Here is a 13165-nt window from a genome sequence, read left to right on the forward strand (position 1 = left end):
CATGGAATCTATATTTGTTGTGTTTTTAGTATTTTAAAGTAGAACTTTAAAACTGGTTTCTGTGGAATCCTAAGATTCTGTAAGACAAAGTAAAAAATAGGGATTTAGTTGTGCCTATGGAGGGACTTAAGGAAAAAAAAAAACTACAAGGGACAGAGGGAAAAAACATCTCCCTACATGGGATTAAAGTGAAACTCTGGAAGGGACTGAAACTTTCCCCCCCTCCATGGACCCTTAAAGAGATTTTTTTCCATAATCTCTTGTAGCAAAGCAGTATTTCTGTTCGTAGTAATTACAATTCTTCAGTAATGACAACCCTTTTCCATAGTACAAAATTAAAACCCTGTGGAAAACTGTGGAGCTTGTGAAATAAGAGAATAAATTAAAAAAAAAAACCCTTTTGATTGTATTATAACTCCTTCCTTTTCTCCCTCTGGTTTATTTTCAGAAATTTCCAGGGTTGAACTACAGTTTCCTTGATGTATTCCCCCAAATAACTTGCAGATCTCCTAAAGAAGTACTAGGCAACAGTATTCAGGATAATTTATTTCATGACAGCAGTGATCCTGGAGTAGATCAAGGAATGTTCTGCAGTGAAGCTTTTCAGAGACCATTCCAGTATTTGATAAGAGAAAACAGACGTGAAAATCTTGATGTGTTCCGGTACAGAAAAGGTTCGGTGGAAGGGACTCCAGGAGAATGCCTACAGTTATTCTTGATGTACTGTGGAGTGATTGATCCTTCTTGGTCGGAACTTAGAAACTTCGCATGGTTTCTTAACCTTCAGCTGAGAAATTGTGAAACCTCTGTTTTCTGTAATGCTGATTTTGTCCAGGACATTTTGCAGGGCTTTAAAAATTTTGTGGTCAAATTTATGATTTTAATGGCAAAGGATTTTGCAACTCCTTCACTTAACATTTCTGATGAAAGCCCTGGAATGCAAGTTTTTGAAGAGGTTACTGAGGAAGCTCTTGCTCCATTTCTGCTCCGGAAAAAGTGGGAATCTGAACCCCATCCATACATATTCTTTAATGAGGACGGTATATCTATGACTTTCATTGGCTTTCATCTCCAGCACAATAACAATGGTAGCATTGATGCCATCAATCCTTTGAATGGCAATATTATCAAGAGAAATGTCATGACCGTTCAATTGTACATGGGATTAGCTCTTCAGAAAGTTCCATTCAATATTAATTTTGATGCACTGACCAGAGCTCAGAAAATTGAGAAACTTTGCATGGTCTTGGGGATCCAGTGGCCAATCGATCCTGATGAAACTTACGAACTTACAACAGACAATATATTGAAAATGCTTGCCATTGAAATGAGATTTAGGTGTGGAATTCCTGTTGTCCTGATGGGAGAAACCGGCTGTGGAAAAACCAGGCTTATAAAATACCTGTGTGAACTGCGTAAGAGTGGTGCTGATGCTGATAATATGACGCTTGTCAAAGTTCATGGAGGTACCACAGCAGATGTGATCTATGCTAAAGTGAGGGAAGCTGAATATAAGGCAAAATACAATAAATTGAATTATCAGTTTGACACAATTTTATTTTTTGATGAAGCCAACACCACAGACGCTGTCAGCAGCATCAAGGAAGTGTTATGTGACCACACAATAGAAGGACAGCCTTTACGTCCCAACTCAGGTCTACAGATCATAGCTGCATGCAATCCTTATCGCAAACACACACCAAAAATGATCCAGCGCTTGGAGTCAGCTGGACTGGGTTATCGTGTCAAAGCAGAGGACACCAGCGAAAAGCTTGGTTCCATCCCCCTTAGGCAGCTTGTTTACCGTGTCCATGCACTCCCACCAAGCATGATACCTCTGGTGTGGGATTTTGGGCAATTGAACAATATTACTGAAAAACTTTACATAGAACAGATTGTGCAAAAACTTGCCAAGTCGATCACAATGTCTGCTACCGAGATCCAAATGATTACTGAGGTGCTTTTTAAGTCGCAGACCTACATGAGACAGCGGAAAGACGAATGCAGCTTTATCAGCCTTAGAGATGTTGAGCGTTGTGTGGAAGTCTTCAAATGGTTTCACGGCCACAGTGAACGTCTTATTGAACATCTGGAGAAGTCTCTGGAAAGTAATCCTCCTAAAAGTGAAATCCAGAGAGACAGAATAATGTGGTCTTTGATTCTTTCAGTTGGTGTTTGCTACCATGCTTCCCTGGAACAGAAAGAGACATACTGGAGTGTTATCTGCGAAATATTGCCAAAACCATATGATAATGAAAAAGTAGTTCTTGAAGAAATTAGCTTAATTCAGGATCTTTTTTTGAGCGGTGTGCCTCATAGGCAAAGAATAGCAAAAAACATGGCTCTGAAGGAAAATGTGTTCATGATGGTAATTTGCATTGAACTTAAAATCCCTTTGTTTCTTATTGGGAAGCCGGGCAGCTCAAAATCTCTTGCCAAGACCATCGTGGCTGATGCCATGCAGGGTCAAGCAGCATATTCTGACCTTTATAAGGAACTTAAGCAGATCCATTTGGTGTCTTTTCAGTGCAGCCCACATTCAACCCCTGAGGGGATCATAAATACATTCAAGCATTGTGCTCGTTTCCAGGAAGGAAAAAACCTCAGCGAATATATCTCTGTGGTTGTATTAGATGAAATTGGATTGGCAGAAGACTCTCCCAAAATGCCTCTGAAGACCCTTCACCCTCTCTTAGAAGATGGATGCATTGATGATGATCCACTTCCTCACAAAAAGGTTGGCTTCGTTGGGATATCTAACTGGGCCCTAGATCCAGCTAAAATGAATCGAGGCATCTTTGTATCGCGTGGAGACCTGAATAAAAATGAACTCATAAAAAGCGCAAAAGGTATTTGCTCTTCAGATGCTTTTGTGCGAAAGAAAGTTGAGCGTTTCTTTCCTATCTTTGCGAATGCATATGAAGAAATTTGTAAGAAACAAATTAAGGATTTTTTTGGATTGCGTGACTATTACAGTCTTGTAAAAATGTTATTTGCTTTGACCAAAAATTCTAAAAGCGTACCAGGTCCCCATGAAATAGCAGAGGTTGTTCTCCGAAATTTCAGTGGCAATGAAGGTGTTGAAGTCTTGGATACTTTTATGTCTAAGATTCCAGAAGGAGGAGATGAAAATTATAAGGATATCAGTACAATTGATTTAGTTGAGCAAAACATTCATAGCGATTACCAGGATGGTGAATGCCGATATCTGTTAGTATTAACAGAAAATTATGCAGCGCTTCAGATTCTCCAACAGCGTTTCTTTCGAGATGCTCAACCAGAAATTATTTTTGGTTCCAGCTTTCCCAAAGATCAAGAATACACTCAGATTTGCAGAAACATAAACCGAGTCAAAATCTGCATGGAGACTGGGAAGATGGTGGTTCTTCTCAACCTACAAAACCTTTACGAGAGCCTCTATGATGCCCTCAATCAGTATTATGTCCAACTTGCTGGTCAAAAATACGTTGACTTGGGCTTGGGGACCCATAGAGTGAAATGCAGAGTGCATCCCAAATTTCGACTGATTGTCATCGAGGAGAAAAAGGTGGTGTACAAACAATTCCCCATTCCATTGATTAACCGGCTCGAAAAACACTATCTGGATATTAATACTGTACTGAACAAGTGGCAAAAGACCATTGTGGAAGACTTGAAGAAATGGGTGGATGACTTTGTAGCAGTTAAAACTGAGAAATATTTTAAGGGTCAACAAACATACAGACCTTCTGATGTTTTTATTGGCTACCATTCAGACTCTTGCGCTTCAGTTGTCCTGCAGGTGACAGAAAACCTGAAAGAGTCTCTTCCTCCTGCACAGCTAAGGCAGAAAGTGCAAGAGCAGTCTGAATTGGTCCTCTTGAACTGTGCCACCCCAGATTCTGTTGTCCGTCTTGGTGACTCTAAACTGAACTTTTTAAGAGATAAATTGGCTAAGATATACTTTCAGCAACAGCAGCATACTTCCTTTGCCGAATTTTTGCACAGATGCCTTCGGTCAGACTCCAGAGGCCATATGGTTTTTATTGAGGTAAACTGCAATTAAATCTTTCTTCCTATTTCCTCCCCCCCCCCCATGCCTCTTTTTCTCATATTCATAAATATAGTGAATTCTGATATGTGGCAAGAGCTGCTTTTAAAGACAATTTTAAAATGTTCCAAATTAGAATACATTTCTATTATCCGTAAGAGTTAGGGCTGGTTACTTTATATTTTGTTTTGGGAATCATGGATAGAAACAGTTTTTAAGATTTAGGTCTACTTTGAGACACTTTTGGATGGATAAAAATAACATTAACATGGGGAAAAATAATAGTTTTTACCAAGTCCAGGCTGTTGAGATGATCATTAATATGATCATCTATACTTACAAAGCAAACTTTGTTGCTTAATAGATTGTAGAAAACAGCTTGTTCTGATGTAATCACAGAACTATTCCAATAATATTAATGTAGAAAGCCTCAAACTTGTGTGCTTAAGTGAGGGGCTACTTATGACCTGGATTTAAACTTCCAATGGTCTTCCCCCTGCCCCCATACATGACAGAACTTTGGATGCTCGGAAACACAGAATTATTTACAGATAGTTGCAGCATTCCATGGTCATGTGGCCACATTTTATTAAAACGTGGCCACATGTTTTAATAACATTACCAAAATCCGGCATTTTTCAGAAAAACAGTACCCATAGGAAATCATTGATTTGATTAATGACTATTGCATTCACTTAACCACAGATTCTCTTAAAGACTGCCTCAAAAAGTATCATAGAATTTGTTACGATTATCAATAGGAATAGAATTAGAATTAGAATAGAAGAGTTAAAAGGGACTTTGGAGGTTTTCTATTCTAACCCCCTCCTCAGGCAGGAAACCCTATACCATTTCAGACAAATAGTTGTCCAATCTCTTCTTAAAAATTTCCAGTGTTGGAGCATTCACAACTTCTGGAGGCAAGTTGTTCCACTGATTAATTGTTCTAACTGTCAGGAAATTTCTTCTTATCATGATGGGCAGGCTCCATTACAGTTGTAATTTTAGGACTACCTGTACCCAAAGCTTGCTATGGTTTCTTCTTCTTCTTATTATTATTATTAGTGAATTGTTATTTTCAAGAAATTTTGATGTCTGCTGTGAGATTATGTGGTTTGGATTTACCCTGAATACTAAAAGTTTTGAAATGAAAAATACATGCAGGAGATATTTATGATATGGAACAAAGGAACTTGCTGATAATAAAGAAAATGTTATTAATAAATAAAATTTCTAATCTAAAATGATTAGAAATTACCTGATCTTTTTGTAACCAGCTAATTGATAGCATCAATTAGTTCCCTCCTGATTTTATGCCAAGTCCCAAAACCTATACGGGTAGCCATTGTTTAATGACTGCCTCATTTAATGGTCATTTGCATTATGATGGCAATGAAGAATATTCACGTTTATGATTTTCATAGGTGTGTAAAGCAAATGAAAGCTGAAATAAGTTCATAAGCACAGTCAAGGTTTCACTTAGCAAGTGCTTAATGACTAAGTTGCTGTTCCAAATTGTGATTGCTAAACAAGAGTTACCTATATGTGTGGGGGAAAGGAAGGGAAAAATATTTCCACTTGGATAATAAAAAACAAGGGATTGCATGACCATCCTGTGGAAAACTTTGTTAATATTTGACAGAAAAACCTGCTGTCTTAATTGTTACAGATGACGACCTTCTCCAGACTCCTGACTGCAGCAGACACAGAGATTTTGGAGGCAGAATTGCAGCATAATTCAGACAGCCTGAAAGTTTTGTTCTTACAACAATTTGACACAGAGTACTCATTTTTGAAGGATATTCGGTGAGTTTTCCTCATCCACAATGGTTACAGAATAATGCAGATTTGTATGTTCCTTTATATTTCTTTTTTTTTAAGTGACATAAAAGTGCTTGTAATGAAATAAACAATTAATAGAATAAATTTCATACGATATTATTTTTTTATTATTATTATTATTTGTTCAACTTGCATGCCACCTTTCTCTGAAGACTCAAGGCGGCTTACAATGCATTTAAAAACCATATATAAAAACATTAAAAATTAAGACATTAAAAACAATTAAAACCCATTCACACCATTCATGGCCGGATCTCGTCAGATCGCAACAGCGAGATCAACGGCCCCAGGCCTGCCGGAAAAGCCAGGTCTTCACCACTTTTCGGAAGGCCAATAGGGTGGGGATGGTCTGGATCTCTAGGAGGTAACTGGTTCCAGAGAGCTGGGGCAGCCACAGAGAAGGCCCTCCCACGCGGGCCCACCAGCCGGCATTGTTTAGCTGATGGGACCCGGAGGAGACCAACTCTGCTATAGAAGGCAGTCTCGAAAATAACTTGTCCCTGAGCCATGTAGGGCTTTAAAGGTAATAACCAACACCTTGAATTGTGACTGGAGACCAATAGGAAGCCAGTGCAGCTCGCGGAGAATTGGTGTAATGTGGGTGTACCTAGGTGCACCCACGACAGCTTGTGCGGCTGAGTTCTGGACCAACTGTAGTCTCCGAACACCTTTCAAGGGTAACCCCATGTAGAACGCGTTGCAATAATCTAACCATGAGGTGACAAGGGCATGAGTGACTGAGGAGAGCCTCCTGATCCAAGTAGGGTCGCAATTGGTGCACCAGGCGAACCTGTGCAAAGGTCCCCCTAGCCACAGCTGACAGATGTTGCTCTAATCTTAGCTGTGAGTCTAGGAGGACACCCAAATTGCGAGCCCGTTCTGAGGGGGACAATTTCTCTCCCCCCCTCCCTCAGATAGAGGAGTTTTGCAATTGAATTGAAAAACATAAATTGGAGGATCGCAATGAAGATATGTTACTGTTCAAACTGCTGGGGTGTTTGGAGAGGTGACATTGTTTTAAATAAAGGTCTGGATGGGAATGACCCATTCTTTCCGCAACAAAGTAAAGCCCATTTAAACATTTCTGTATTTTCTCAGAAATTTTTTTGCTGTGAGGACAGATGGGAGTAAAATCCTCATTATTCAGACTGACTTTGAAAATGGATCTCTCAGTGCCCAGCTCATTGCCTCAGCCAGGTAAGTCGCATGTTAGATAGGACTATTAGATAAGCAATACCAATCATATAATAAATTAATAGTTGGTGTAATGTGTTCAACCATATTTATAAGCCATCCAAGTTCATAGATTTTTACATAGTCTGATAAATACTCCAGACCAATATTTTAATTTCTCAGAGAACCATGTGGATCTAGGCATCATTTTAGTACCATATATCAGAATGAGGTGGGGGAATAAATTTATCTGTGCTGAAATAACAGGAGTTGTTGGGCAGGCGAATGCTTTAATTTCACAAAAGAGTGACATTTGTTTTTCTTCTCTTACAGGTATTCAGCTGTTAATGAAGTCAACAAAATACAGGAAAACCAAGCCAGGGTGTTTATAATTTTCATCACTAAGCTGTCACGAATTGAAGGAGGAAGTTGCTACATAGGATTTCACGGAGGTAGGTTGGCCTGTGTGCAAGAATGCATAACGAGACTGGAAGTCTGTTTAAAGGGGCTGCTATGGCATCAGGTTTGCTTCCTGCTTCCTCTCACAAATGGTCCTAGCAATGCGATTTACAGATTACTGCAGTGTAGAAAGAGATGTGCTTCTAATACAAGGCTACAAATAAGATGAAACACGTATTATGTCATTTCTGTGCAAGGAAAACTTTGCAAATTCTCTTGTGTATCATTCATAAATACAGCTAATTTATTTTTCACATCTGTTAGAAAAATATTTTGAGCAGCTCTGTAAATGCATCAAGGTATGAAGCTTGTTTCATTTGTACATATTATTTATTTATTACATAGAGATTCTTGTGCTGCTTCTATTACTTATTACAGTACTGATTGTGTTCAGTGTCAAGGTAGCTCTGAAATAAAGCCAGGGTAATACCATATCATAAATCAGGATGGGACCCTCAGTTTATAGGTTGCATTTGGACCCCAAACCTCTTTTTGTGGTCCACAGTGTACCCTCTGAAGAGATCACAAAACTTTGGTGACAAAAATTGTTGAAAATCAGTGATGTGATTTCTTGCCGTATTTAGTTAGGAAATATGAAAACTATATGTTGTTAAATAGGTTTAATGCAGTTAACGTTACCCTTCCACTTCCGAGTCTCTTGAAGTACAAAGAAAAAGAAAAAAAATCCTTTGCCATTATTGGACCACAGTCCAATAAAAAATTAAGGTATGGAGCAGGGGTGAAATGTAAAGTTTGTTACTACTGGTTCTGTGGGCGTGGCTTGGTGGTGGTGGGTAATGTGACTGGGTGGGCATGGCCAACTTTTTTTTTAAAAACTTTTCAAAGCATTTTTTCTACAACCTCTTTGGCTGAAGAGGTTGCAAAAAAAATGCTTTGAAAAGCCTCTGCCGATCAGGCAACTCAGCTGGGATTGGCAGAGGCTTTTGAAAGCATTTTTTTTACCACCTCTTTGGCCGAAGAGGTTGCAGAAAAAAATGCTTTGAAAAGCCTCTGCCGATGAGGCAACACAGCTGGGATTGGCAGAGGCTTTTCAAAGTATTTTTTTTACTATCTCTTCAGCTGAAGAGGTTGCAGAAAAAGATGCTTTGAAAAGCCTCTGACGATCCCAGCTGAGCTGCGCGATCATCAGAGGCATTTATTTTACTTTTAAAAGCATTTTTTCGGCGGAAGAGGTTGTAGAAAAAAATGCTTTTAAAAGTAAAAAAAAAGGCCTCTGATGATCGTGCGGCTCAGTTGAGCATGGTGGGGGGGGGGCACAGGGATTTTTGCTACCAGTTCTCCGAACCACCCACTGCCATCGCTACCGGATCGGGTAATCCGGTCTGAACCAGGTGCATTTCACCCCTGGTATGGAGCTCAGATGGTATCCTATTCCCTTTTGGGATAAATGAGTTTATGCAAAATGCAAGAAACAAGTAAAAGAAGGCTTAAAGGAAAACCAATTTAAATCAATTTTTAATGACCAAAGGGTCATCAAAAAAGTCAAAGGAAATAATATACAAAAAAAGGGAAGTGTTAATACATACATAAATACATACATACATACATACATACATATGTGTGTGTGTGTGTGTGTATGTATATATACAGTATACACACACACACACACACATACACACATCCATATCCATATATATGGCTATATTTACACCAAAAATTCACTCATATCTTTCTATTCTTACGTCCATCACATCCTTAGGTTTTTTTGCCCTTTGTTCTTTAGGTTGTATTTTAAGATAAAGATCATACCTTAAGAAATATCAGGATTTTGTTGAAGTTAAATACTTTGACATGGGCAAATATTATTGGAATATTTCTATTTATTTATACACCCCCCTTTATTATTTGTACAAATAACTTAAGGCAGTGAACATATCCAACACACCTTCTTCCTATTTTGCCCACAACCAACAACCCTGTGAGGTGAGTTGGGCTGAGAGAGAGTGACTGACCCAAAGTCACCCAACTGCCTTTCATGCCTAAAAGCGGGACTAGAATTCACGGTTTCTCACTTTTTAGCCGCGTGTCTTAACCACTGGGCCAAACTGACTCTCTGCATAAAGCATATCTTAATTTTGGAGAGTTCTTCTACTTCATACTGCTATAAATGCAAAATCTATTTTTCCAATTTTTTTTCTTAATAGAAATGCAACTGTATACAGGTAGTCCTCGATTTACAACCACAATTGAATCCAGAATTTATGTTGCTAAGTGAAAAATTTGTTAAGTGAGTTATCTCCATTTTACAACTTTCCTTGCCACATTTGTTAAGTGAATGACTGCAGTTGTTAAATTAGTGATATGGTTGTTAAGTGAATCTGGCTTCCCCATTGACTTTGCTTGTCAAAACATAGCAAAAATGATCACATGACTCCGGGACATTGCAACCATCATAAATACATGCCAGTTGCCAAGCGTCCAAATGTAAATCACATGACCATGAGGATGCTGCAACAGTTATAACTGAAAAATGGTCACAAATTATTTTTTTCACTGCCACTGTAACTTCAAATGGTCACTAAATGAACTGTTGTAAGTCAAGGACTACCTGTAATAAAAATAGTATACCCCATGATTTGTTCAGAGGCTAACATATTTGTTGGTTTCACATAATCTTGTCCTTGTCCTTGCCCCCCCCCCACCCCTTCCCTGAGACATATGATTGGCCAAACTGAAAGGAAGTTATTTAACTTCAATTTTATGTACAATACCCACAAATTAATTTAATGAAGGCTCTTGCTGTTACATGGTAAAAGATACATTATTGTATTATCCTACTCTTCCCTGTGTAGGTTAAGTGGTTTTCCTCAGATACTATTAAGGGGAATGCAGGTAATAGCTGTGATACATCATCTGTTGTTTTTAGGGCTGTGGCAGTCTGTGCATATTGATGATTTAAGAACCTCCAAGGATATGATCTCTGATATAACATCCCTCAGAAACATCACCATCAGCCAGCTGTTTTCTGAAAATATGGGAGAGTCTGCAGAGAATCCTGAAAGTAAGAAGTTCAACTACATGTTTATGTAGTGCTTAATTCCAACAGTTTGTAGTCATTCCCATCATCATTTTTAGAGTCAGGCTGCATTCCTATATGAGATTTTCTTTATCATTGTAGTTGCAGGGACAGAAGAAGAAGAAGAAAAAATAGAAGAGATGGAGGTGGAGGCATCACCAATATCCGAACCAGAAATATTTGTAAGTCTTAATATGCCTCACTAATCTGGTTTGATTGTTTCCCTTTGATCTCAGAGCAAATGATGTTCTTCTTTGTAGCAACTTGCTTTTTTTGTTCAGTGCAATTGATTATAAAAATAATATAACACATCTTTCACATATTTGCATCTAGATATTTATGGTTAGCTATCTGTTCTAGCCTTGGGATGATCCACACATTGCCCTATTAGAGTAACCTGCGTAATGATCTGCTATAATTAGAGTAAGATTCCTATTTGTGATCACTCCATAGGGATCACTATTTGTGATCTTTATGATATATCCATTATCTACTGTTTCAGAAGATTATATAGCTGGGCAATAACATATGCCCTTTCAGTTATGCAAAGGTGTTCTTTCGTGCCTGTTTTCTCTAGAAATAGAAGTTTCTATACATGGCTGCCTCCCTCCCTAGTTCCTAGTGCTGCATTGTTTTTATTTTACTAAGATATTTATCCAGGCAGGATCTTTTTCTTTCTGGATACCTGGATGATTGTTTCTTCCTCTGCTCCCAGGGCGAATCCAGAAGTGGGCATCTTAGAGCACCAGAACCTTATCTAGCATTGAAACTCTGGGATTTCCTCCCCCTCCCCCCCCCCCCGCCCCCCAAAATTGATGAAAGAAAGGCTGACATAATTCCCTCCTGTTGTATAGTGGAAAAGAAAAAAATAGTGCTTTGTAAAACAATTGAAACAATTGTTCTGATCCCAGGGGGTGTGATGAAATGCTGGTCTGACCTTAAGAGAAATGCCCTGGACACCAAATGGCCCTGTTTCAAGCTTGGAATACCACCTTTCAACTTGAAAAGGCTGTTTTGCACTTAGAACTTTTCCATTGATAGACAGCACTGTTTTGAGAACCTATTTCAAATTTGGAAGTATTTCAGATTATTTTGCACTGCTAGTGAAAAAAAAAGTTTGACATGTAAGCCCTAGTAAAGTACAGCACAGTTCAAACAATTTAAAAAAAAAAACCAAAGAAAATTTCTAGAAAGCCTCTTCCATGGAAGGGAAACATAATGGTCCTGGACACTTGCATTATTATCTCATACTTTTCAAGTGTGACACACAACTGTCAAAAGGCTGTCCAGCTCAGTTTAATCGGACGCTCGTTCACATCTCAAGGGGTCTGATAGCCATAGAGCAGGGGTGTCAAACTCAAGGCCAGGGGCCAGATCCGACCCATGGGGTGCTTAGATCTGGCCTATGGGCTGCCCTGGAAACAGCAAAAGACCGGCCCATGGTGCCTGTGCCAGCAAAAATGGCATGCGGCCCTCCCAAGCTCCGTTTTCGCTGGCAGAGAGTTGCAGGAGGCCATTTTTGTTGGCAGAGGGTTTCAGGAGGCCGTAGTAACTGAAAACTGAGCTCACGAGGGCCATGTGCAGCAATCCTGAGCTCGGTTTTCGCTGGCAGAGGGTTACAGGAGGCAGTTGCAGCCAAAAATTGAGCTCACAAGGACTGCAGGTGGCCCTCCTGAGCTCCTTTTTTGCTGGCAGAGGGTTGCAGGAGGCCATCGCAGCCGAAAAGAGTTCAGGAGAACCCGTTTTTCCTAGCAGAGTGCTTGGGCTGCCACAGGCGCCCCTGACAGGAGTGGCCACACCTACCCTGGCCATGTCCACCCCGGCCCCCTGAGGTCAAAGACAACCCTGATGTGGCCCTCAATGAAATAGAGTTTGACACCCCTGCCATAGAGGCAATTATTGTACATTGTTTCAGGATATATTAATAAGTTTTTTTTTTCTTCTGTGTCTGGAAAGTCTAAGGTTTTGGATATTACCATTCTTTTGAGGAGTTGTGTTCAAAGTGCTGTCGGCATGCTAAGAGACCCAAATGACAATGCCGGTCGTAGCGCTAAGAGAATTGAAATTCTTCTTAGTCTCCTGTCTGAGGAAGATACCCTGCAAGGTATATAATATACATAAGTCCAGAAGGCATATGGCCTTTTGTTAAAGTGAAATATATTTTAATACAAATTCCTCTTGCTATATTATATGAATGCTCAGGATACTGAATATACAATAAAAAGCTGAAATAAAGGATCAGTTTCTGTTTTATACTTTTTAGAATGTATTTGCTCTGTCGGTGATTGTGCTTGACTAGACCCCATAGAAAATCAAGAGAGACCTTGCCTTTTTCTTTGGAAGTGACAGGTGTGTGTGTGTGTGTTTGTGTGCGTGCGTGCGTGTGTTTATGAAGCAGATTGTTGTCGTTAGCCTGAATCAATCCACTATAGGATGAGGCTCCTCATGGAAAATTATGGACCATAATCTACATCCCTATTGAAATGTGAATTGGTAGATTGAGCATTTTAATTTCCCAATGTAGGTTGAGAGAAAGAATACCTTTACCCTCACCATTAGTGGTAGTGAGATAAGTGGCATTGCTAATTAGTTAATACAAAACAGAAAAAGAATAAACTGATATT

At 39.3% G+C, this 13165-nt stretch overlaps 1 protein-coding gene across 1 annotated transcript in view; it reads left to right on the forward strand.

Annotated features, from left to right (window-relative positions):
• The window catches only part of RNF213 (ring finger protein 213), a 115439-nt gene that overhangs the window by 52974 nt on the left and 49300 nt on the right, over positions 1 to 13165 (forward strand). Inside the window, exons 27-33 of the mRNA XM_070937687.1 lie at positions 449 to 4030; positions 5700 to 5836; positions 6971 to 7069; positions 7379 to 7497; positions 10392 to 10526; positions 10644 to 10723; positions 12498 to 12645. Of these exons, the coding sequence (XP_070793788.1) occupies positions 449 to 4030; positions 5700 to 5836; positions 6971 to 7069; positions 7379 to 7497; positions 10392 to 10526; positions 10644 to 10723; positions 12498 to 12645 (4300 nt within the window). The remainder of the gene's footprint in view (positions 1 to 448; positions 4031 to 5699; positions 5837 to 6970; positions 7070 to 7378; positions 7498 to 10391; positions 10527 to 10643; positions 10724 to 12497; positions 12646 to 13165) is intronic.

The sequence above is a fragment of the Pituophis catenifer genome, unplaced genomic scaffold (genome assembly GCF_029215685.1).
Source record: "Pituophis catenifer annectens isolate HBS135680 unplaced genomic scaffold, rPitCat1.0.hap2 SCAF_2, whole genome shotgun sequence".
Lineage (NCBI taxonomy): Eukaryota > Metazoa > Chordata > Lepidosauria > Squamata > Colubridae > Pituophis > Pituophis catenifer.